Source organism: Nyctibius grandis, chromosome 10 (genome assembly GCF_013368605.1).
Source record: "Nyctibius grandis isolate bNycGra1 chromosome 10, bNycGra1.pri, whole genome shotgun sequence".
In the NCBI taxonomy this organism is placed as follows: domain Eukaryota; kingdom Metazoa; phylum Chordata; class Aves; order Nyctibiiformes; family Nyctibiidae; genus Nyctibius; species Nyctibius grandis.
Genome location: NC_090667.1, coordinates 27,791,667 through 27,815,051, shown reverse-complemented (window position 1 = coordinate 27,815,051; position 23,385 = coordinate 27,791,667). Strand labels below are relative to the sequence as shown.

Genomic DNA, 23,385 nt, shown 5'->3' with positions numbered 1-23,385 from the left:
GAAGAAAAGCCCTGAAAGGCAGGAGGTGTGAGAGCCAGCGCTTCAGTGCCTGGCAAGGAGCTTTTCTCATCTGCGCTCCTTGCTAGTGAAGGCACTTGTTTTGTTCAGGAGTTGGGCAGCTGATGTATGTAGGTTTAATGGTTATTTTGCAGCAGAGGCTGGAGCTGGGCACAGATGTTGTCTTGAGCTTTGAGGGCCACTATCCGTCTCCATACACGTGCCCTGGTGCAACACGGTCAGGGCACGGCAGCTCCAGCTGCTCAGGATGCTCTTGGCCTCCGCCGACTCCTCTGAAACAGTCTGTTAAAGGGAGGAGCCACGGCTAACCTCAGCCAGTGGAGGCTTTCCCATGCTGATGGCTGGGATGCATGTTAACTTCATCTCCCCTGAGCATAGTTCCTAGTTGGTATAATTTTTCCCTTTTGGATAACTATAGCTTTGCCCAAGTTGACCCTGGCAATGTTTCATCCAGATTGCAATACCTTTCTGTCTGTAACATCAGAGAAAAGCAAAGCTGCTGGGGTGCTACTGCAGTTTTTATTATGCGTGTTAATGGTGGTAGCTTGTAGAAGCCTTCACCGTGCCCTCCCAATTTCATTTGACGTTTCAGGAGAAAGCAGCAGAGACGGTGGGGGTTTTTTGGAGCATTTAAAGAATGGTGCATCCTTTTTTATTTTATTATTACAATTTGTTATATGCATAGAAGACTGCACATAGATGGGCATGCAAAATCTTACCTGAGTTCCTGGAAGAAATGTCCTTTGAAGAGAGAGGTTTTCGGTCCCCGAAGTGAGCTGTTATCTGGCAAAGGCTCTGTCTGCATACAAGGACAAAAATAGTTTTATGACTACAGCCCTGAATCTGGGAGTCAGGAAATGCAAAATGAGAATTTCTCCTAGGCTTATCCACTGGCTTTTATGTGACTTGGATGATATCGCTCTCCCCAGTTTATACCAGAGTCATCTTACTATAAAATAGGGGTAAAGTATTTATTGGCCAGTTTATACCAGAGTCATCTTACTATAAAATAGGGGAAAAGTATTTATTGGCTGTCTTTGGTGCTTTCTGGCATATGTGGAGATAAAGTTGTTCTAAAGTGTCTGGCATTACCATTTCTACCGTTGTGGGCTAGAAATCCTGAAGGACTAAGTGCTGCCTGGCCTTTCAGCCTCTGCAGGGAGGCCCTTTCTCCTTTCTGCTGTGATGTTTAGTTATTTGCAACCCAGTAAATTGGATGCAAACTCCCAGCCACCAAATCTATAGGATTGATGGGGTTGTGGAGGGATCTTGCTGTATGGGATCCCTCCCTGTGAAACTAAATCCCCAGTTAGGGAGGAAGGTGTTGCTTTACTCTCTGGCTTCTCTCACTACTGCTGCATTTGTCAGAGAGCAAATATTCCCTTTTTCATCCTTTTTTAGCATATGGTCTTTTTTTATTAGACACCTGCATAATCTTTCCTGTTTGTCAGCCTGGGATGTCAATTAAAGACATGCATAGACGTGGACAGAGCCATCAGAATGGTGCTGCAAATACCGACTGTGCTGAACAGGTTGCAGAAGTGCAATTACAGAATCACAGAATCAGTCAGGTTGGAAGAGCCCTCTGGGATCATCGAGTCCAACCATTGCCCTGACACCACCATGTCAACTAGACCATGGCACTAAGTGCCATGTCCAGTCTTTTCTTAAACACATCCAGAGATGGTGACTCCACCACCTCCCTGGGCAGCCCCTTCCAATGTCTAATGACCCTTCCTGAGAAGAAATGCTTCCTAATCTCCAACCTGAACCTCCCCTAGTGAAGCTTGAGGCTGTGTCCTCTTGTCCTATCGCTAGTTGCCTGGGAGAAGAGCATCTCGTTTCCAGCCCGCTCCCAGCCAGCTTCTCTTTCATGTTTCTGCAGGCCTAAAAACGGTGGGAAATACTGCGTGGGTCGTCGCATGAAGTTTAAATCCTGCAACACCGAACCGTGCTCGAAGCTGAAGAAGGATTTCCGGGACGAGCAGTGCGCTGACTTCGACGGGAAGCACTTTAACATCAATGGGCTGCCCACAAACGTGCGCTGGGTTCCCAAATACAGCGGCAGTAAGTGGCGGGGGGGGGATGCGGATCCTGCCTCCTGCATCACCGCGTTCGGCTAACGTGCTTCTGCTTTTCCTCCCTCCCATCCCCAGTCCTGATGAAGGATCGGTGCAAGTTGTTCTGCCGAGTGGCGGGGAATACAGCGTATTACCAGCTGCGGGATCGCGTCATCGACGGGACGCCCTGTGGCCCCGACACGAACGACATCTGCGTGCAAGGCCTTTGCCGGGTAATTATTTTCCCTTCTCTTTAGTGAGGGTGGTTGCAGTTTTGCATGGCAGGATGGCACTTGCACGCCTCGCTCCACCCAGTTGCCGGCTGCCCTCTTCACTGGGGGCTGCCGGCAGCATCCGCAGGCTCTGCGAGCCCCGGCTGCGCTGAAGCTTGTGGTGACCTCCAGATTTGCAGAAGAGCCGTGCTTGGAGGATGTCTGTACGTCTGCCCTAAGTTACTCAGGGCTGGGGAGGTCCAAGCCTGAATCCAAATGATGCTTCCTTCTGTGCTCTGCCCTGGTTCTCCCCAGTCAGACCTCGGAGCACTTTACATTTCCATTCACAATTATTTTTCACATTCTTCTCTATGAGAACAACGATGCAAGAAGTTTTCTCTAGCGAAGGAGTCGCCTGGTGCAAATGGCAGTTCTGAGTCTTGCTTTGTAAAAAAGCCTTTTGTTGGAAAATGGTGTGGGATGGCCACGCTGTAAATCAGTGGAAAAATGTGGGGAAGCAAAACAATTTGTCTCATGGCAGCCTTTTGCATACAAAGCTTTTGTGTGCCTTAATTGGGAGGTTTGTAAATGCTGTTTTAGTCTGCATTTGCTCAATCTAGTTTTTTCAATTCTCTCTTAAAGCAAGCTGGATGCGATCATGTGCTGAATTCAAAAGCAAGAAGAGATAAATGTGGTGTTTGTGGTGGGGATAATTCTTCATGCAAAACTGTTGCGGGCACATTTAACACGGTGCATTATGGTAAGAATCTGTTGCTAAAAACTTTATAGTGAAAAATGCAAGTCTATAAAATCCATTACCACACTTAATCTACAAAAACACTGAAGTAAAATGCAAAATCCTTCTAGCTATAGGATATTCCATTTCAGAACTATTTATGCTATCCCTAAATGAAAAGTATCGGCTTGTGTAACGTGAGGTAATTTTGCTCGTTTCCCTTCCTCCTGTAAAAAGCAAATGAAATGCCTGTATAACAGCCTTGACTTTCTGTTAAATCTTTTCTAGGCTATAACGTTGTGGTCCGCATCCCAGCTGGTGCAACAAATATTGATGTGCGTCAGCACAGTTACTCAGGGAAACCGGAGGATGACAACTACCTGGGTGAGTTGCAGTCCTTGTTTCAGTCCAGAACTCTGCTTTATTGTCTGGTTGCAGTGATATATCTACTGGCTGCTCTCTGCTAGGGAGGATGAAGAATTCGTTTAAGGGACATGTTTTCTTACCGAGAATTTAGCTCATATGTCTACTAGACATTTAGCCTTATCTTGCTCCTTCTTTTTGTTCATGCCGTCCTTGATGCAAAGTTTGGGAAGCTCACAGATTATAATATCCCATTAGAGTGTCTCCGGGGCTGGGAAGGACTATCAAGCCCAGGCTGTGGGTGGGACCTGAGGCACAAAGCTGGGAACCAAGCAGGCTTCTCAGTTCTGCTGCAGTCTCCTCCTCATAACTTAACACATCTCTGCTGTCACTGTGCCTTGGCTGGAGAGCAAATATGCCATACTCTGAAAGACGTGTGTACAAACAAATCTAAAGAGAAATTACTTTCTATTCCGCTGAGAATAATAATTCTGATTGCATTTAGGCTGAGCCCTTCATTGTCCCTGCCTGACAGTGATATGTTACTGTAATTAAATACCCTGTGCCGAAGGTGTTGGTTTGATTTAAACCTAACAATAGCTTGACCTTTGGCTGTTGGACATAGTCACTATTTTCTCTGATCTGTGGGTATGTCTCTAGAGCCAGATGAAAATGCTTGTGGTGGTATGTTAGACCAGTCTGCCTCATGCATATATGCTTTTAGCATGGCCACGTGTCTCTTTTCCACCATAGAGAGTTCTGTTTGGGTTCAATAGCAGAGATAACACAACATTACGACTGATGTTACACCTGCCAGTTGAAGGCTGGTTTTTGCCATTAAGCCCTGTTTGTGTCCCTCAGAGTCTGTTCAGGCCACTGACGGGGCAGGGAGTCAGTCTGTGGCCACATGCAGTCCCAGGCAGATGGCTGCTCTCCTGGCTCCGCTCCTTCTCTTCTGCATGCCCCATCCCTGGCACTGCCAGCTGCGCTCCGGTGGCACGGGGTCCCATACTTACATCCCGTACTTCATCTCGTTTCATCTCGCGAAATCCCCATGTTGTTGAGTGTTTTTGCAAAATATGAGGCTTAGCCCAAGTGCTTGCTGTAACTGGGTATGTTAAAAACGGGACTAGGCTGGTGGTTCCTCGCCCGCTGAAGGTAAAGGAACTCACTTGAGAAACAAGTAGAGGAACTATCGTGCGCCAAAGGGAAATGGTGCCGACAGCTTTGGCAGTCGCTCTGAAATGCCATCCAAGCGGCTGGACCCTTCATTTCGGTAAAAAGCTGAGCGGGTCCTTCCTGTCCTCATTCCCCAACTGGGGTCACACGAGGCTGGCTGTCCCTGCACACACGTGGCCATTCAGTTGCAGCCGCCTTGCATCATTTCTGCACATTCACAGCGATGAAATGAGATGGTGCAGCACGAATGCACATCAATAACAAGAAAACCTTACTGAGGTGTGGTAGTTGTCCATCCTGGGGGAGGGAGATACATTTCATTATTCCATCTTTTCTAGAAAAACAGTCCTTCCTGTGTTGTGCCTATTCAAACTGGTTCACCCCAGAAGGAGCCCCAAAGAGCTACTCAGGAAAGAGATGCTTTCCCAGCAATATTAAAGCAATGAAGTCAAATCTTCTTTAATGTTGCTTTAATATTGCTGGGAAAGCATCTCTTCACATTAGGCCTGACTAGAAGCAAATGAGAAGTGTGCATGTGTCCACTTATTTTGCAGCTCACTGAGTGTGAAATCTTGGGCCCTCAGTACTGTGAACCTTGTAGTTGCTTAACAATTTAGGAGGAATTTGATGTTGTCGTCAAGTCCAAGACGTGTACCTACTGTTGTAGGAGATATAGTAAATGGGAAGGAATCCTTTAATGAGTTTTACTACTGCCTAATGACATTAAAGCTTCCAAAGTGTGGAATTTGGTTGAGTAGAGTGTCTGCTTTGTGAGTTTTTCCTCCATCTATGTCTGTTTGCTACCGAGCAGTGTTTTGCTTCATTATCTCTCCTCATTCAGTGTAAAAAAACCTTCCCTTTGGTGTTTTGGTGTTAAGTTTAGATTTTTCAGTACAGAGGCTTTGTAGTAATGTAGCTGTGATGGGTGAAATGGTGGGGAAACTAACTTAGGAAATTAGCTACATAATCGCATTAGTGTGAAGTTGTGCAGCAGACTGCTGTTTTCAGGAAACTGTTCCTTTTATAAAGCATTTAGGCTTTAAGCCTTCAGTGCTTTCACATACCTTAAGATTTGGAATAATAAAAGGTATCGGAGGAGGAGGGAGAGGGAGAGAGAGGGGGCGATACTAACCAAACTCCCTGTGATTGTCTACTAGAAAATGACATTTGGGCAATTAGGGTACATGCATTTACCCTAAGAACATGCCTGGAAACAACAGGGAAGCCACGCTATCCACACAAAAATATTTGGGCAGGGTTCTTAATGCGGTATACGAGGGGATACAGGCCGCATGCGCTGCGTACAGCAGCGGCCCGGCGTGCCTTTTGGGTATCTCTCTGCCCTGGGTTATGGGTGAACTGTTTAGCAACAACTTCAGGCATTCAGCCTTTTTTTTAATGAGGCTCTTCGGTGGGAAAAGGAGAAGGCACAAAGTCTGTAAGAGCTCTGCTGCTCTCTTTACATCCTTTCTGTTTGAGAGTGCCGGTGGGCTTTTCCTCCCACCCCAATGAAAGGGAGCCCCGAGAGCGCATGACCCACATTATTATGTACGTATGAGTTAATTCTGCGTCTTTAGTTCTTGTTTTTTGCACCTATGCAGCCTTATCTAACAGTCAAGGAGACTTTATATTAAATGGAGACTTTGTCGTCAGTATGTTTAAAAGGGAAATCAAAGTTGGGAATGCTGTGATCGAATACAGCGGATCGGATAATACTATTGAAAGGATTAATTCTACAGATCGGATTGAGCAAGAAATAACGCTTCAGGTGAAGTATACATTGTGCGTGTGGAAAAGTCTGCCCAGCATTGTTGGACTGAAAACAGTGGGCGGCGAAGTCTGCTGGTTTACTCTGCTTCATCTTTTTTCCCCTCAGGTTTTATCAGTGGGTAATTTGTACAATCCCGACGTTCGTTACACGTTTAATATCCCCATTGAGGACAAACCTCAGCAGTTTTACTGGAATGCCTATGGCCCATGGCAGCCCTGCAGTAAGCTCTGCCAAGGTGGGTGCTTGGGAAGGCTTTAAAGAAGACACGGTTTTGTCCTGGATTCATCTGGGATCTGGGCAATGCTGTTAAATCCCTCTCCGTTTGCTTTCTTTGAGATTCTCACATTACGGGCATGATTGTTTTCCTGGGCTGCAGCAGTAGATACTATGTCACTGCTCTGCTGCTCCTCGGTGTCGGAGCAGGGCACATTTACAGCCCCTCTCAACCAGGTAAGCCATGCAGCCTGGTTTGCAGCTGAGGAAGCCCAAGTGCAAAATAGGTTCCGTGGCATTTCCTAAGGCTGCAAAGGGCATCGGTGTGTGTTTTGGGTCTGATGCCTGGTTGTTCCCACCTACCAGTGCTGAGCCTGATAAATGCACCGAGCCCATCCTTGCAGGTATCTGCAGCTCTGCCTGCGTCCATCTCGCCTGCGTTAAACCCCTTCTGCTCTCCTTAGAGAGCCCTTAACCCCCTCCCTGTTTCTGAAAGAGATTTAAAAGCATAATTAAATGTCTCTTAATTGCTACTATAAAAGGAGTAAGAGAAATAACCGATTTGTTCACTTTCCTGTATGACTTAAACAACGTGCGGTTTTTTTGTGTGTAGGAGAGCGAAAAAGGAAACCCATGTGTACGAGAGAGTCGGATCAGCTCACGGTGTCGGACCAGCGATGCGATCGAATTCCTCAGCCTGACCCCATCACTGAGCCTTGCAGCACGGAATGTGAATTAAGGTGCACTCTACTCAGCTGTGTGTATACATTACATCGTATATTTATTGTTTACTCCTCTGTCCTTTCACCTCTCACCATAATTCCTTTTCTCACCAGCCTGTATTAGATTTAAAAAAGAAAAGGATTAGCAGTTGCCTCTTTGTCAACCAAGAGGGATTGACAACCACCAGCTGCGTTTTGAGAGGCACTCTTCTACATTTTCACGTTTATCTTGTTGGATTAAATTAGTGCTAAATATAAAAAAAAATTCACCTAATGTTGAAAAATCTCCCTGTGCAATACAGTACCTGAAATTCACATCTGCCTGGATCAGAAATGCTCAGCACCATCCTACAAACAGTCTGCAAAGAGGGAAAAACATATGCTCAAAGCAAAAGAGTAACTAAGACTTGGATTTGTCATCGTTTGGTTAGAGCAAAGAATAGGCTTAAGTGTAGAGCAGGTTTGGGGCTGTCCCCAGACAACTCTTGGCGAGCTGGAATTGATGGAGCATGGCCTAAATCATTACAACCCGGTTTCCTTTAAAAAGCAATCTGTTTTTTGCTTTCTGGAGCTTAAAAATGGTGGCATTAAACGGCTGCTGGTGGAGCAATTCAGATGGCCGTGTTTCCCGAGGGGTTTCTCTGGCTGTGTTAAACCCGGGGCTGTATGTATAAGGGCTGTAGGTCGGGTTATTGTGGTAACAGCTGTTGCCTTTGCAACAGGTTGGAAACTTGAGCAGGGCCAATGCAGGAGTTTGGAAAGCAGGCAGGGCTGTGAGCACTCCCACCGTTGAGCAGCTGTTAACTCCAGATCCCCTTGATCTTATTCTTCTCCTAACCGAGCTGGTTTGCTCTCTCGGCTCAGCAGTGGGGCTCTGCGCTCCCCACACGGGCCCTTGCAGTAGCCCGGGTGTCTCCAGGACCTGCAGGGGATGTCACTGCCTCCTTCCCGGGAGCCACCCCTGCGAGGCGCAGGGGACAATCGGCTCCTGTTGACTCCAGGGTCTCCGACGTCTCCCTGGATCAGGCCTCGTGTCCAGCATCTCTTGCCAGAGCTGGGGCCGGGGCTGACGTAAAGCAGGGGTGTATCCCCAGGTGGGTCCTTGAGGGCCACCAGCGCCGGCCCTTGCTGCCCTTCCCGGGAAGGAGGCACCAGGGCAGGAGTCCATCCATCCTGAGGGAGCAACCCTCATCCCCGCTGGCACCTCTGGGGCTCGTGTGTCTTGAATCAAGTAACTCACTCACACTTCAGAGAGCTGAAACTCTTTTGCAGGCGTCCTGCCTTGTGGAATGCCTAGTTCACACCTTTCAAGCCTGTGCGGATCATTTTCTGATGCTGTATTTTTCAGCTTTTCGTTTTTAGAGGCTGAGGTGGCACTCCTGCAGGGGAGCGTGGGGTAGAAAGCCTCCAAAGCACTGCTCCATGCTTGGCCACAGACTCCCCCCGCCACCTCGTGTGGTCCCACAGGGTCGCAGCGTGGCTTTGCTGCTTGTCAGAGGAACCTGGTGACGGTTCCTTCCCCGCAAGGAGCAATGCCAGAGTTAAATGCCTTGGGTTTTTGGAAGCCGCAAAGCATTGGGAAGTGTTGTAAAGAACCAAAACTTCCAGTTCAAGAGTATGTCTTCCTTATTTGCATCAAACACCCCTGAGCGTGTTACCTGCAGCGTCCCAGAGCCCCACAGCTCCTTCTGCCTCTTCTGATACTCTCCAAGGCAGATGCCTTCGTGTGGGGTCGTGGGTTTTTGCTGCACCAGGGCTGACGTTTGCTCTCCTTGGCTCAGGTGGCACATCGCGAGGAAGAGCGAGTGCACGGCCCAGTGTGGGCTGGGGTACCGCACCCTGGAGATCTACTGCTCCAAGTACAGCAGGCTGGAGGGGAAGATAGAGAAGGTCGACGACCGCTTCTGCAGCAGCCAGCCCAAGCCGAGCACGAGGGAGAAGTGCACCGGAGACTGTAATGTGGGAGGGTGGCGGTACTCGGCCTGGACCGAGGTAAGGGATGCTCAGCGGTATGGCAGACACTGTCTCCTGCTCACATAGGGCTGTCAGGCTCTCTAGGTTGCGTACAGCGTATAAAAGTTAGCCACGGTGATTTTGCTTCCATTGCTTTTTCTGGGGGACGCTGTAGTCCAGCTCAGCCTGGTACTCCTTATTTTCCACTGCAATGAATTTACACTTTCAAGCATCCCAGGGTGTCTCTTTGTTATGCCGAGCCTTGCTGGCTGCCTTCTCCCATCACAGCCAGCTGGAGCCAGGAAGATGTGTTACCATCAGTGGAGGACTTCTGCCATTTGTTTCCTCTACACTATTTAGCAGAACACTTTTCCATGGCCAAGGATATTCCTGAATGCACACCTAGCACCAAGAGAACGATGAGACTAGGGCTTTCTAGGGAGGGCACAGTGAAGGGAGCCCAGCTGGTTAGAGAGAATTAATCTCTCCTAAAATGAGAACAAGCAACAGCCATTGGGGAGAACTGAAAGGCAACACTTGTAAAAGCAATAATGGGGTTATAACCCAAAATGAATTTGTGAAACTTATTGCTGTGAGATTTTTATTAAGCTTAGTAATATTGGATTTTTTAAAGGAATATATAAAGTAATAGCCTGTTACTTAAAGTACAAGTTGTTCTTCCGGAGGTTTTCTGCAGTCTATTCACAGTCCTGACTGCAAGGAGGGAGAAGGAAATAAATGGGCTTTCAGCCTGTAATAGAGTGGCAGAAAGTATTTACTCAGCGTCTCTCCTTCCCAGTGCTCCAAGAGCTGCGGTGGGGGCACGCGGCGGCGGCGAGCCATGTGCGTGAACACCTACAACGACGTCCTGGATGACAGCAAGTGCAGTCAGCAGGAGAAGCTGACGGTGCAGCGATGCAGCGACTTCTTGTGCCCCCAGTGGAAAACTGGAGACTGGTCGGAGGTAGGTGCTGGTCACAACGGTGGGCTCACCCTGCTGGTCCTCCACCACCAGGGGCTGGTGCCTTCGAAGAGAGAGCTCTGTCCCTGCTCATCCCTCATGTTTTGTTTGTGCCCCGCGGCGTGGTGGCACTGTGCCTCCTGCAGAAGTTCCCCCCAAGCGTGGGCACAGGGAAACTTGAGACAGGCAGCAAAGTCTCTGGCCTTGGCACCACTGGTCAAGTGGCCGTTTCCGTCCCTGCAAAGCCACAGGGGTTAATTCCTCTCCAGTCCTGCAGTAATTTCTCCCCAGTTTTTCCACAGTTCCTCTGCAGCTTTGGGAAGAAAAATATCTTCTGCACTCATTTTCCCTTGAGATTGTCCTCACGAGCCCTGGCAGCTCTGGCTGTCGCTGGAGGGCAGGATTTCACCCTACTAATGTCTCACTCAGCCCTCTCCCTGATGTTTATTACCATTACCTCTTCCACTGCTGCTCGTGTCCTTCGCAATGCATCAAAACTGTTTCTTGATAGACTACTCCCTGCAGCAGGACTGGGGATGTTGGAGAACAGTCTTCAAAGGCTGCTCGTCACCTTTGTGGCCAAATAGCTCTTGTTTCTATGAATCGCGTTCTTTTAAGAAATAATGAAAGCAATTAAGTGGGAACAGGGATTGTTCTCTGCAAAAGACGTCTTCTGGGTCAAGCAGTGGTTGCAGCGAGTCTCCAGGTTTATTTTTCAGTGCCAGGGCAGGTGCTGAGCTGGCAGCACATCCCTGGCACCGCCTGAGCTTGCGCTTTACTCCTCGCAGTGCCTGGTCACCTGTGGAAAAGGGCATAAACACCGCCAGACCTGGTGCCAGTTTGGAGAAGATCGGTTAAACGACAGGTTTTGCGATCCTGAAACGAAGCCAGAGTCGGTGCAGACGTGCCAGCAGCAGGAGTGTGCTTCGTGGCAAGTGGGGCCGTGGGGCCAGGTACCGCGGGGCTCCCGGCCGGTGGGACCTGGGTGCTGGGGGCCGAGCCTGGGCACTACCCTTTCATCCAAATTCAGCGGCATAACTGTGTTAATTGATTTGCACGCCAAAGCAGCCCTCTGTTCACTTGGGTTCAGCGGATGGGCAGCAGTAGCAGTACCTGCCCTTTGTGCTAAATTTAATCCGTGTCATACTAAATTGGCCTAATATGATTTTCAAAAAAAGGGTTTCCAAGGTTACGCTCCTAAATCCATATTTAGGCATGTAAATACATGGCCTAATTTTCACAGAAAAGCTGCTCCCATTGAATAGCTGTTGTTGCTTTTAATGTTTTCCAGTTTCTGGGTTAGTGAGTGTTTTTTTTTTTTTTCTTCTGTTAAAATACAAGTTGCTCATTTCTCCTGGAGTTTTCTGGCATTGCCTTTTCCACAAAGCTGTTAACTCTTGACTTAAAAAAAAAAAAAAGCAACAAAGTCAGACCAGTTGTCCCAGTCAGACTTATTTCCCATCAGCAAAATTATTCATTAGCCACTTGTGCTACCATGGGGCTGAACAACTGGTTTTAAAGGAGGATATGATGCAGCTTCAACCAGACTATGATTTACTGTGTGCAGCAAAGTAAATCATTTAAATGCTCGCACCTTCATTCTGGAGGAAGCAAGTGAAGCGTGGGAGGCTCTGGTGGGCACAGTGAATTAAAACTTTGACTTAATTTAAAGCTGAAATGCATGAAGTGGAGAGAAACCAGAAGGGAAGCTGGGTTTTATTTTTGTTGCTTGTGCTGAGTGCCTAAACACAGGCTGGGCTGATTAATACTTTCTAACAGACCCAGCACTTCTTTCTTCCGTCTCTCCCAGTGCACGATGACCTGTGGCCAAGGCTACCAGATGAGAGCGGTGAAGTGTGTCGTGGGCACCTACTTGTCAGTGGTGGATGACAATGAGTGTAATGCTGCAACCAGGCCCACAGATACCCAGGTAAATCCTGCTGTCCTGTCTCCATCTTTTGCCAGCGTGCTTACGAAGGCATCCAGGGGATGTGTTGCTGCAGCAAAGGCTTGTCCTGAACGCTAGCACATGCAGAGCAGTATCTTGGTCCTCTAAAAGCTCATGAGCTGAAGAAGTAGCAGTAGATGACTATGGGAAGACAACCAGAGAGTGGAAGGGTACACTTCCTTTTGCTTGCATGGGGTCTGGGCTGCCTGGCTGCAGTCTGGGCTCACTTGGCTGCGGGACCGTTGCTGTGTGGTACAAATGACAACTCGGGTCCATCATTTCTTGTCTGCTACACATGACAATATATGTATGTGCCAGCTGCAATTCTAGATGCATCCCGCCTCGCCGGGTAAATTGAGAAATGTTGCACACCCTCTGCAAATTTGCTGAAGAGGATTTCCATGCTGTGTTCACTGGTACTTGGAAGGAAACATGTAAATTCCCATTTCAAGCAGAGGATGTGTCCGTGGTGTCTGAAGGAGCTGAATAAAACAGAACATTACCATCTATCTGGCATCTGGGAGAGCCTGTTGTGCTGATGCCCTGCCCAGCTTCAGTCCTGCATGACTTCAGAGTTTAACTGAGGCCACAACATTTAGGAACGGGCTGTTTTTCCCATGTATGGAGACCAATTGCAGTGTAGTCAAGGGGTAACAAACCCTCTTGTCATCAGCCATCGCTTGGCATGCACATCGCCAGTGCAAGTAAAATCACAGCAATGCGGAAATCATTTATGCCATTTGTCAAGAGCCGCTCTCTCCCTCACAGTGACGATCGGCATTAATTTCCTTTTTGGCAACGACTACTCGTAGGCTCATGGAGTCAACTCACGGCTGTTCATCATTTCTGTTGCCAGACCTCCCAGGAGGTCTAGACAGGAGCAGAGCCCTCCTGTTAGGCACCGTACCAAGACTGAGCAGAATGACATGCCTGTCCCCAAAACCTTGCATGCTTAGTGTGTGGTGAAGATCAGCATGTGGATATAGGTGGTCTGGTCGGCTGCAGGGTATCAAAGGGCTGCAATCAGCTCAACAGCGTAACCTTTATTAAGTGGGCTGCACGTCTTGTGCTGAAGGAAGGGGGCTTTGAAGGGAGATAAAGTTGCTGATTTGCAGATGTCTCTTCATACCAGAACTCTCTTGATGAACTTTCATCTTTTGCCTCAAAAACATCTGGTTTTAATGCATGGAGATGGCACATGGTTATAGGGATCCCTATAGCAGAGTTCCGAAGAAGTCAAAAGTCCACAGAGGTTCTGCGTATGAAGCCCTCGGGGTATTGATACCAAATTTTGCTGATTCACCAAGAGGATGCAAGGAGAAAGCCTGCCAACACACAAGCATGCAGGTCATGGGTTTTCAAGACGTTGTGTGTGGTTGATAATTACATTGAAGAGGAGGTGGTTTAACTGGAACATCTGCAGATTCTTTATTTCCCCTCTTTTCCCTCATGTATTTCACATACAGGACTGTGAAATAGCAGCGTGTCCTCCCCATCCAAATAGTCCCGAAGCCAAGAGATCCATATCAGGCATTCACAGGACGCAGTGGAGATTTGGATCCTGGACACCGGTAAGCGTGTGTCGTAATACTTTCAGGATTATTTTACAGTAGACAATGTGATATTTTTAAGTGCATTTGACTAGCTTTTCGTTCCAAAGCCTTTGTAATGTATGTCAGGAAATTTTCTAGTGGAGTGCTTGTTGTTCTTCCCTAGTGCTCCGCAACGTGCGGGAAGGGTACCCGGATGAGATACGTCAGCTGTCGGGATGATCAGGGCTCGGTGGCCGACGAGTCAGCTTGTTTCCACCTCCCAAAGCCGTCAGCCACGGAAATGTGCACCGTGACACCGTGCGGGCAGTGGAAGGCCTTGGAGTGGAGCTCTGTAAGCATCACGCTGTCTCTCGCAGGAGAGCCTTATAGACCTCATTGCTGGAAATGCGTTTCATTAATCTGTCACGCTTGCCCTTTTATAAGCGGGGAGATTAAGGTTTTCTGCTGTTCGTTATTAGCAATAGCAGGCTGTCTGATTGTCAAAGCTGGAAATGTGACTGTGTCTCCTCTTCCCACTGTAACGCAGTGCTCGGTGACTTGTGGTCAAGGTAAGGCAACGCGACAAGTGATCTGCATCAATTACAGTGACCAGCTGGTGGATAGGAGTGAGTGCGATCCAGACGACCTCCCTGCCACCGAGCAAGACTGCTCCATGTCTCCCTGTCATCCAAACAGCCATGACTACGGCAGGCCCATCCACCCTTTCCTCTATCCGGATCATCGCCTGAAACTGCACCCCGGAGGCAGCCCCAACCGAAACCGTGCACATATACCAGGAGGCAATCAGTGGAGGATTGGCCCCTGGGGTGCTGTAAGTGCCCTGATTGTCTTATTACTGGTTTGTTTGGGTTGGGTTTTTTTTCCCCTGGGCTAATCCAGGCTTTTTGAAAGGAGAGACATTTCTCCCTGCTCTCTGCTCACACCAGCAAGTGTTGCAGAAGGGTGCAGGCATCACTCCTCAGCCTCTCACACCTCATATCTCCAAGGCTCTCCAGGCAGAAAGCTGACGGCATCATTTTCCATGAGGCAAAGGCCAACCTCTGCTTCTTGGCCGTCTCCCGGGACATTTACAGCTGTGCAGAGCTGTTGCCAAAGCACAGCAGAGCCTTAATGCCAGCTCCTCTCACCCCAACCAGTTTGCAACGCTTTATCACGGACATCCCTAAAGGGAATTAAGCACAAATGGGATGTCAAACACCGCTTTAAAGGCAGCGGGGATTACTTACCTGCTTAAAACTAGGCCTGTGTTTATTTTCTTTGCTTAGTCAGCACCTAAGTCATTGCACTGCTATTAGTAATAGCTGGGTTTTGAAGTTAATAATGCCTGTTAGCTCTATTAAATTTCTTAGCTGCGCATTCCCACGGTGCAGGGCACTGGGAAGGGGCTGGGAATGCAAAATTATTCCTGAACTCAACGAAGCCGTGGGCAATTGTGTCTTCCAGTGCTCTAGCACGTGTGCGGGGGGGTTCCAGCGACGGGTCGTGGTGTGCCAGGATGAAAATGGATACACCGCAAATAACTGTGACGAGAAAAGCAAACCCATGGAGCAGAGATCGTGCGAATCTGGCCCCTGCCCTCAGTGGGCTTATGGCAACTGGGGAGAGGTGAGTGCACCGTTCATCCTGGGCTCCCTGTGCAGGGGAAGGCTTTCATTAGCGGGGGGTTGAAAAATGGGAGGAGAGGGAGATATTGTGACATTTATTAGAAAGATTGGAGCATGGACGGCAGCCTCATAGATGAGTGAACCCTAGCAACTGCTTGGTGGTGTTTTCCTTTCCTTTTGTCATGGGAAAATTTTCTTCCCAGGCAAAAGCAAATTCTACAAAAATTGAGGGTTTTTTTTTTCGTTTTTAAGAGAAGTCTAGTTTAACTGAAGGCCTTTTTTCTTAATAAAAACACTACTCCATTCTGAAAATTCATCTGAGACGAGCAATTAGAGATGTTAACCTCCAGTATGGTGTTGGGTCTGGCAATATCATTGTGGAGCAACATGAACGGCTTTGGGAAGAGAGAAACTGAAGCAGCTGACTCCCCATCTGAGGCTCATACAGCATTTGGGGGGGATCTGGATGGAGTGGGTTTGTTGGGAATAGAAACAACTGTCAGGTCTCGAGAGGTGCTAGTACTTCGAGCGCCCTGTGGGCCATATTTTTGCTGCCCAGACGGTGATTCCTGTGTCCTCTGCTGACTTCCAGTGCACGAAGCCATGCGGGGCAGGGACAAGAACACGGCTGGTGGTGTGCCAGCGCCCGAATGGAGAAAGGTTTACGGATCTGAGCTGTGAAATCCTTGACAAGCCACCAGACAGAGAGCAGTGCAATGTGCAGGACTGCCCTAGAGATGCTGCCTGGAGCGCTGGTCCTTGGAGCTCGGTACGACCATAAACTCTTTCTCTTTGTGAACCGTTTTGTGGATATCCCGTAACAACAGATTTAATTTGCTTCAAACCAAGGTGCTAATGCTTCATGTCTTAAAACTGCACTTAAGGAGGATTATTGACAATATATTCAGAATAACACCTGTTCAGGAAGGGCTGACATTAGGGGAGCTTGAGTCCTTTAATTTAAAAGGCACTTTCTGCTAAGTAGCCACCTTTGTCCGTTTTATTACACTGTGCGAGTGCTGTGCATTGCGAGTCTTGGTTCTGACTGAGGTCTTTGCATATGGATTTAAACCTGGCATTTAAGCAGTACATTTCCACTGAAGTTAAATTGTTCTGATATTTAACGGTAACACTGCACTGTGCACCTACCGCTTTACCAGCCACGTGTGCTCTGCCAAAGGCAAGATGGCAGGGGAAAATGTGTCCTAAATTGCATCAACTCCCAAGCACGTACAAGTGGGTATAGATGTGTGTGCATGTCTCTACCTGCCCCCACACACACTGAACGTGTGTGCATTCACACCCGTGCTCTGTTTCTGTTCCCGTGTGTATAGAATATGAGTGTATTATACTGTGCAAAGGCACCTGTAAGCTATTCTCATGCATCTCTCTGGTTCTGGAGAGTTATTGTCTGGCCTGATCTCTAGCTGGTGCTCTAGATACCATTAAGTCAGCAAGGGACCAGCAAGGTGGTGGAAGGCATAAAACCCTGGGAGTTTTCTAATAACAAAATAGCATTTGGAGCAGAGGTGTCTTACACTGCTCCTTTGCCACTGGAGGAGTCTGCTACAGAGATGCTCTTGCGAGGGCAGAGCAGCCCTGAACTGGTGGGCTGGGATGCTGTTTTGGGTCCTACAGCTTTGAAATTCTCCCTGCCCAGAGCAGCAGCTTCTGCTCAGCCCGGAGCCCCGGTGTGCAGCACGGGGCTGAGCCCTGCGCCAAGGCGAGTGCTGCCTGGGGCGCTTCTGGCACGCTGGATGGAACCCATGGACCTGCCAGTTTTGGAGTGGCCTTCAACCAAATGTTGACCTTTATTGTGTATTTTGTTATGAACGTATCTGAAGATTTAAAAAAAAAAAATAATTTGACTCAAAAGCACTTTAGAAGGAAAAAAAAAGGTCTGCAATGTATTGGACTTCCTTACTTGTCGTGTTTTGAAAAGTCACTTTGCTAAAAGATAACCACACTCTCGTTTCTGTGGGTGCTCTCAGTAATGCGGATGCCGTCACTAACGCTCCTCAATATTTTTATCATACCTCAGTGAGTTATGCAATAGCCATAAAACTGCTGAACTGGTGTTTATACGGTGCTTCACCAGTACAAGGGACAGTGATATGAAATATTTCATTTGAGGTGCTAATGTATCACCTGTACAATGACATAGCTGGTGCTAAAAATGAGCGAGGTGAGCTAAGCAGACCTAAGCGACCCGTGCGGTGGCCTCCCTGCAGAACTACCGGCTGGGAGTTGCTGCCAACCTTTGTTACCTGTGCTGGACCATTTGCAAGAACCAAAGGTGCGGACAGAGTTGTGTTGCATTTTGGTGTCACTCAGCATTCAGCCTCTTCAGAGCTGTTCAGGAGCAGGCTCCCGGGCTGCGTCTGCTCCTCTGTGTTGGAAATGCAGGGTGCAGTCCTGTATTCTGGTTTGGGGTTGTTTTTTTTTTTTCACCCAGGAAAAATTTCCTTGCCTCTACTATTAACCTTGGTGGGTTGTCCCTTGCTCGATCTCTTGGGAGTGGGTGGGTTGTCAGGCAAAGAGGCAGAGGGCAAGGGCATCCCATCCTATCCTGCCTGCGGCATCTCGCAGCCCCCAGCGTCCCGCAGGCGAAGGGGCTGCAGAGCTGAGCCCCAGTCGTTGCCACAAAGTGACTTGATTTTTCAGGTCTTATTACCGAGGTGTCCTTTGGCTCTGACGTAGGGGATCCCCAGAGCTGTTTGAAGACTGAATTGTATCTATGGGGTCAAAAGGGCTTCGTGTCCCTCCTGCAGAATGCTCCCCATATATGTCTACCTCGTGCTACTACTGTAGGTAGTAACGTCCAAATTTTTTTTCATTAGTGTGGTATCACCTGGATTTGCTTTAGCTCTGTCATCGGTTGCAAACATCATTCTGTAGCTGTACATACTTCATCTGTTGGGATGGAGTGTCACTACCATATTTTCTTGGTCACTTTTGAAACAAGAGTATAGTATTAGCTGAAACTTTTCAGCAGTATGGATTTATGTATTTATGTAAAAGTGTATTTATTTTTCCAATATTGTTATTTAATTTTATATAAATATTGCATACATTTACGGTGTTTAATGTTAATGTTGAACAGTGAAAATTAAAGACAAGTAGAATGTAATCATAAATGAATTTGTATAATGATTTCTTGAGTCTTTTGCTAAATTAAGGTCATATACTTAGTTTGGGTAACTTTTACTAAATTTTCTGAAATCATACTGCAATGTTCCATCTCTTGACTCGCTTTTATTTTACTTGCTTTGTTCTCCACCAAAACTGTCGTTCTCAATAATTAAACAAACACAGTTAAAAGTGTATGAATTATGAAGTTTGGATAACTAATTTCTTGCAAGCATCTGATTGGCTTATCTTCACTCAAGTTTCACTGAAATTAGTACTATAAAATACATACAAATTAAAGCAGAGAGAGTCTGAAGATCCAACCTTTAGTCCCCAGACGAAATTCCACTGGGATTTTATACAGTAAACAAGTGATTTTATCTGGCTGGTTAAATCCAGGTTTTAAAGAGATAATTAAATGAATAAACAGATTCTGTATGTGCATGATAATTTTATAACAGGAGACTGGTGAGATGCCTTGTCATTATAATGTATGTTCAAAGAGGACTAAGAGGAGGTAACACTTTTATTTCCTTGTTTATTTAAGAACATGTATTTAAACACTGCAGAATTGTACACCATGTGATAGACCTGACCTTTTTATTAAAATAATGCTTTAGAAAACGAGCAGAGACTGTCACTAGGATACAGAGAGTGTTTTTTCTCCTCTGAATGCCTTACGGTATGAATGCAGATCTCCATACACGCTCTCGAATACCGAGAGGAAATCTCACCGTGTTCTCCAGAACGGGGGAGATGTTCACAGAGAGTGTTACCCATCGCTTCACTTAAAACCCCAGGCTGAACCCACTTCTCTCGGAGCACATCTGCTCCTTGCGATAATCTCTGTGAAATTTTGAGTTTACCATAATATCCAGCTTTATCCAATTTATGAATAATGCTGAATTCACTTGTGGTGGGCTTTTCGTTCTTTCCGAGTTAGGAAATGGGCACCGATAAGGTAAAACAATTCTATCTCACAGCACCATGTCCTGGTTCAGTCGGGTGAGTCATTTGGGCTTCACTGCACTGGGACGCTAATCGTTTGAATTTGACCTGTGGAAAAGGGATGGGTGGGTTTTGGGGTTTGGTTTGGTTTTTTTTTACTAAAGAATATTATAGTTTTAAAAGTAATCTGTCAAGTACTTACCGCTCTTGGGTACCAAAAGTTCTAGCTGCTAATGTGATGGTTGTGTAGCTCTTAGTGCCCGCAAAACGGCAGCGTGTGCTTCCCAGCTTTTTGTCAAAGGGGCAGAAATGCTGGTATCTTAGTCTTTGAAGACCTTTTGATCTAACAATGAAGAACTGGAAGCTTAAAATAATCAGAGTATTAACTGTCTAAATGCCAAACTCTGTTATGTCGATGTGAATTCAGTTTTGGGTTAGGACAATGATGTCGTATCCTCTTAGCCGGAGCTGGAAGCTGGTGTCATGGACGGCTTTGCAGGGCTCTTCGACTGCACGCAGGGATGGTTGTAGCGGTGAAGGGGGTCTGGACTCGGTGGGAAGCGGGAGGACTGCCTGGCCAACATCTGTGTCAGGGAGCTGGCGCTCAGGAATTTTAATCTTAAAATTGGTGTCAATGAGAAGTTCGGGTTATTTGTATTTAATTCTGTCAAAGCCCCAACACGATGTTTACAAAATGCCCTCCCCATGAAACTGGCTGAAAATAGGCTGTTCAACAACAATATTCTTCATGTCGTTGTTCTGATAATATTCTTGGCAGGCAGGGTGTCAGCTCTTGCTAAGGCAGAAGTGATAACCAGGGGCAGATTTGGTTGCAAGTGGATATAACTCTGCTGTTCTCTTCCTCTCTTCTGCAGAAAATGAATTTGCTGTGACAGCAGCATTACTGAGCTGCTGTATGATTCTTTACACGTGTTTTTGCAATAACAAAGCCATCCTTGAAAATGAAGTGATAGGCATGCTGAACTTTCCAGTCACTCAGTGATTCATGTTGCTTTTTCTGTCCTTCGTTCAGATTATGTTGGTTCAGGCTCTGAGACTGCAACAGCAAGTCTGTATTTCTTTGTAGTGCCAGGTATTATCAGAAAGCTAATAAAAACGATCCTACCCTGAGAGCCTGTGGGGGAAGGATAAACATTGCCACAGCAGAGGAAGGCTGCACGTATGGTCCCAGCACCTGTAACCCAGGCAGAGGATGCACTGGGTGGCTTGCCATGTCTTCAGAAAAAGAGGTAGAAATAGATGCCTTAGTGAAGATTGAATAAAGCTGATCCAAACCAAAATGAGAACTTGGTAGCCTGTGGATATCGCCAGACATCTGTCTGAAGCTGTCTCCATCTCAGAGCTGTTTACTGTACATTTAGGCTGGCCCACCAAGGCTGATGTCCCCCTTGGGTTCCTGGCTGCCTCCTCTCTAGGATCAGTCGGACCGACTGACTCCAGGGACTGCTGGTTTGGTGTGCTGATGAAAGGCAAGAAGTTGTCTGCTTTGGTTCCCCAGTCAGAAAAAGGCCTTTGACAGTGCAGACCTCTGCTTTTGTTTAAAAAAGCAAAGCCGACCTGTTTCAGCCCTTCCCTGTACTCCTTGCTGTGTGTCACCTGTCCGGAGCATCCCACTGCTAGTGCCCAGCTTCAGCCACCCTCCAAAACTGCACATCCCTGGGTGATGGCTGGGATGGGCAGAGCTGTGCCAGCCGTCTTACCGTCCACCTATTCACTGTCTCATGCCCTTCTTGGAGCTCACCCCAGAGGGTAAATGCAGTTGGGATTTTGTTTGTAGAGTTTCAGCCCGTTGCTTGTCCGGGGCAGCAATGATGGATGTTTCTGTGGCTCGTTCCTCGTCCACCATCCCTGCTGAGACTCAGAGCCACAGCTGGTGGCTCTCTAAGCTGGTTACAGGTGGGTGAAGCCAGTGGTGCCCAGTTGCCTGGCAGAGGAACATCAGTTTATTCTTCTCTTGCTACTCTAAAATCTGCAGGTTTTATGTTCTTCTCCATTATTGTTGTTTGCCTACCAGACATCTTTTATTGCCACTTCTGTTTCTCCTTAAATAAGGAGAACTATATCGGTATCCTTTTGCTATCGGTTCTGCTGTCTCCTGGTTGCTAGTGTTGATGCTCCATGAGCAGGAAAACAACCATCGAAGACTGTCTGCTGCACTGCAGGTGAGGGACCACCCTGCAGCACTGTGTGCTTAACACAGAGCCTGCACTGAAGTGCTTTGCTGGATCAGCTCCTCACAGGACTGATTTCCTGCAACTTAATGCTCAGCTGTCACAGTCCCCACTCCTCCCTTGCAGGCACCCCTTAGTCTTTACACCCATTGTGATCTGACCTGGTGGTTAAATCTAATGTTTTTTAGTCTGATGGAGAAGTAAAAGGAGTGTCCCCTCTAACCGCCCTTAATCCAATGGCCAAATACTGGGGAAGTGCCAGGGTAATGAGCTGCAGAGAATGGCCAGTCTTCTCTGCTCTCCTGCCGCTGCCAGGACAGACGCGAGCTGGACCAGTGGTTGGACTCAGGAAGGTTATTTTCTTGTATTTCAAAACTTTTCTCTTTCCCCCGCCCCCAGATGTTGCATCTTTTTGCAAGTTCTTCAGTGCACTTTCCCAGTCAGAGCAGGTAACTCCATTAGTATTCCCTGATGTTTCTTACCGTGTATAGTCCAACCCATGCTTCTGCCCTAACTTAGTGTAAAATACTTGCCTTCCTGCTCCCAAAGTGAGCAAGTCTCTCCTCAGCCCCTAGAAGCACCTCCCGTGAGCATGTTATATGGCAGCCTAGGGTGTGTAGGCAGTGAAACCCTGCAGAAGAGAGGAGGTGATGGCTGGGAGGGTAATACTGAGACGTACAGTGGCTATTTGTCTGTATTTGGTATGTCTCAGTGGTTGCCTTTTTACACCTCCCCTCTTACACATTTTCTCAATGGGATGGTCATTTCCCAGGCCGTGCACAGCTGGCCTGAGCTTGAACAGCAAATGGTGGGACTGCTGTTCAGCGATGGCTGGCTTCAGTCGTCGTATTATGGTTGGCCCATCCATGGCTGCTGGCTTCATAAGGTCTGCAGACCTCCTATACACGCACATATGCACACGCTCACGCACGGGACAAATAAAGCAGTAAATAAAAGGGCAATTGCTGGGAACATTTGTCTCCCAAAGCACTGGCTTTGAGCGCTGTAATTGAAACATGCGTTAGACTGCAGGAGATGCATTAGAGCAGTAACATATGTGCTTTCAAGGATGAGCTGTGAAGTTCAGCATCTTCAAGCAGACCCCTGAGCTGGGCGCTGGGAGGTCTGTGTGTGTTTTTGCCCCTGTTCCACATTCACGCTGTATACCCCAAACTGCAATAGCTGCCGTTGCTCAGATTGCAGCATTTAGAAACAAGGATGTGTGATGATGAACACTAAGCACAAAGATATTTACTGTGTTTCTAGCTTTCCTGGTGGCTGATTTGTGCAGTCATTAAGGGAAAATGATGTAGTCAGTCTTGTTCCAAAGGCACTTAATGCTCTATTCATGTTTTAATTTTTACAAGCTCACAGGGGAGGCGAGTGAGCCAGCAGCATGGATGAAAATCTGTCTGATGCCCAAGACCGTGTGTAGGGTGAGAGTGTTTGATCCCTAGTGCGTTAAACCAAGGTTTTCTTTTATAAAACCAGGGAGCAAGAAGCAGCCCAGCGCTCCTACAAACCTGCGGTGTGATGCACACCTGTGAAATAGGGCTGGTGTTCCTTGCAGAGCTCTTTACTTTGTGTTTCCCTCTATCCGGCACAGAGAAATCCTGTTCTTGAATGGGACTTCTAAATGGCATGATAACACAACTGTTCACTGAAAATATGAAGTGTCAGTTAGCCTAGGCTGCTTGCTGCTTCAATTGCTACTCTCTCAAAAGTGCCACAGCATGGAAAATAGGCTTCATCAGTGCCTTCCACATCCCATTATACCGGGTCCTTGGGTAGCTCACACATCTCCTAATTTGAGGAAATGCCAC

The 23,385-nt window shown here is 47.4% G+C and overlaps 1 protein-coding gene across 2 annotated transcripts in view; it reads left to right on the top strand.

Moving 5' to 3' along the window:
* Positions 1–23,385, top strand: part of ADAMTS9 (ADAM metallopeptidase with thrombospondin type 1 motif 9) — an 85,070-nt gene that overhangs the window by 30,372 nt on the left and 31,313 nt on the right. For both annotated transcript variants that reach the window (XM_068409740.1, XM_068409741.1), the window contains exons 13-28: positions 1,904–2,085; positions 2,175–2,311; positions 2,933–3,050; positions 3,315–3,410; positions 6,170–6,336; positions 6,445–6,574; positions 7,166–7,292; positions 9,056–9,266; positions 10,027–10,191; positions 10,977–11,141; positions 11,999–12,118; positions 13,603–13,707; positions 13,853–14,020; positions 14,216–14,500; positions 15,133–15,294; positions 15,886–16,062. In XM_068409740.1, coding sequence (XP_068265841.1) covers positions 1,904–2,085; positions 2,175–2,311; positions 2,933–3,050; positions 3,315–3,410; positions 6,170–6,336; positions 6,445–6,574; positions 7,166–7,292; positions 9,056–9,266; positions 10,027–10,191; positions 10,977–11,141; positions 11,999–12,118; positions 13,603–13,707; positions 13,853–14,020; positions 14,216–14,500; positions 15,133–15,294; positions 15,886–16,062 — 2,515 coding nt within the window. The remainder of the gene's footprint in view (positions 1–1,903; positions 2,086–2,174; positions 2,312–2,932; positions 3,051–3,314; positions 3,411–6,169; positions 6,337–6,444; positions 6,575–7,165; positions 7,293–9,055; positions 9,267–10,026; positions 10,192–10,976; positions 11,142–11,998; positions 12,119–13,602; positions 13,708–13,852; positions 14,021–14,215; positions 14,501–15,132; positions 15,295–15,885; positions 16,063–23,385) is intronic.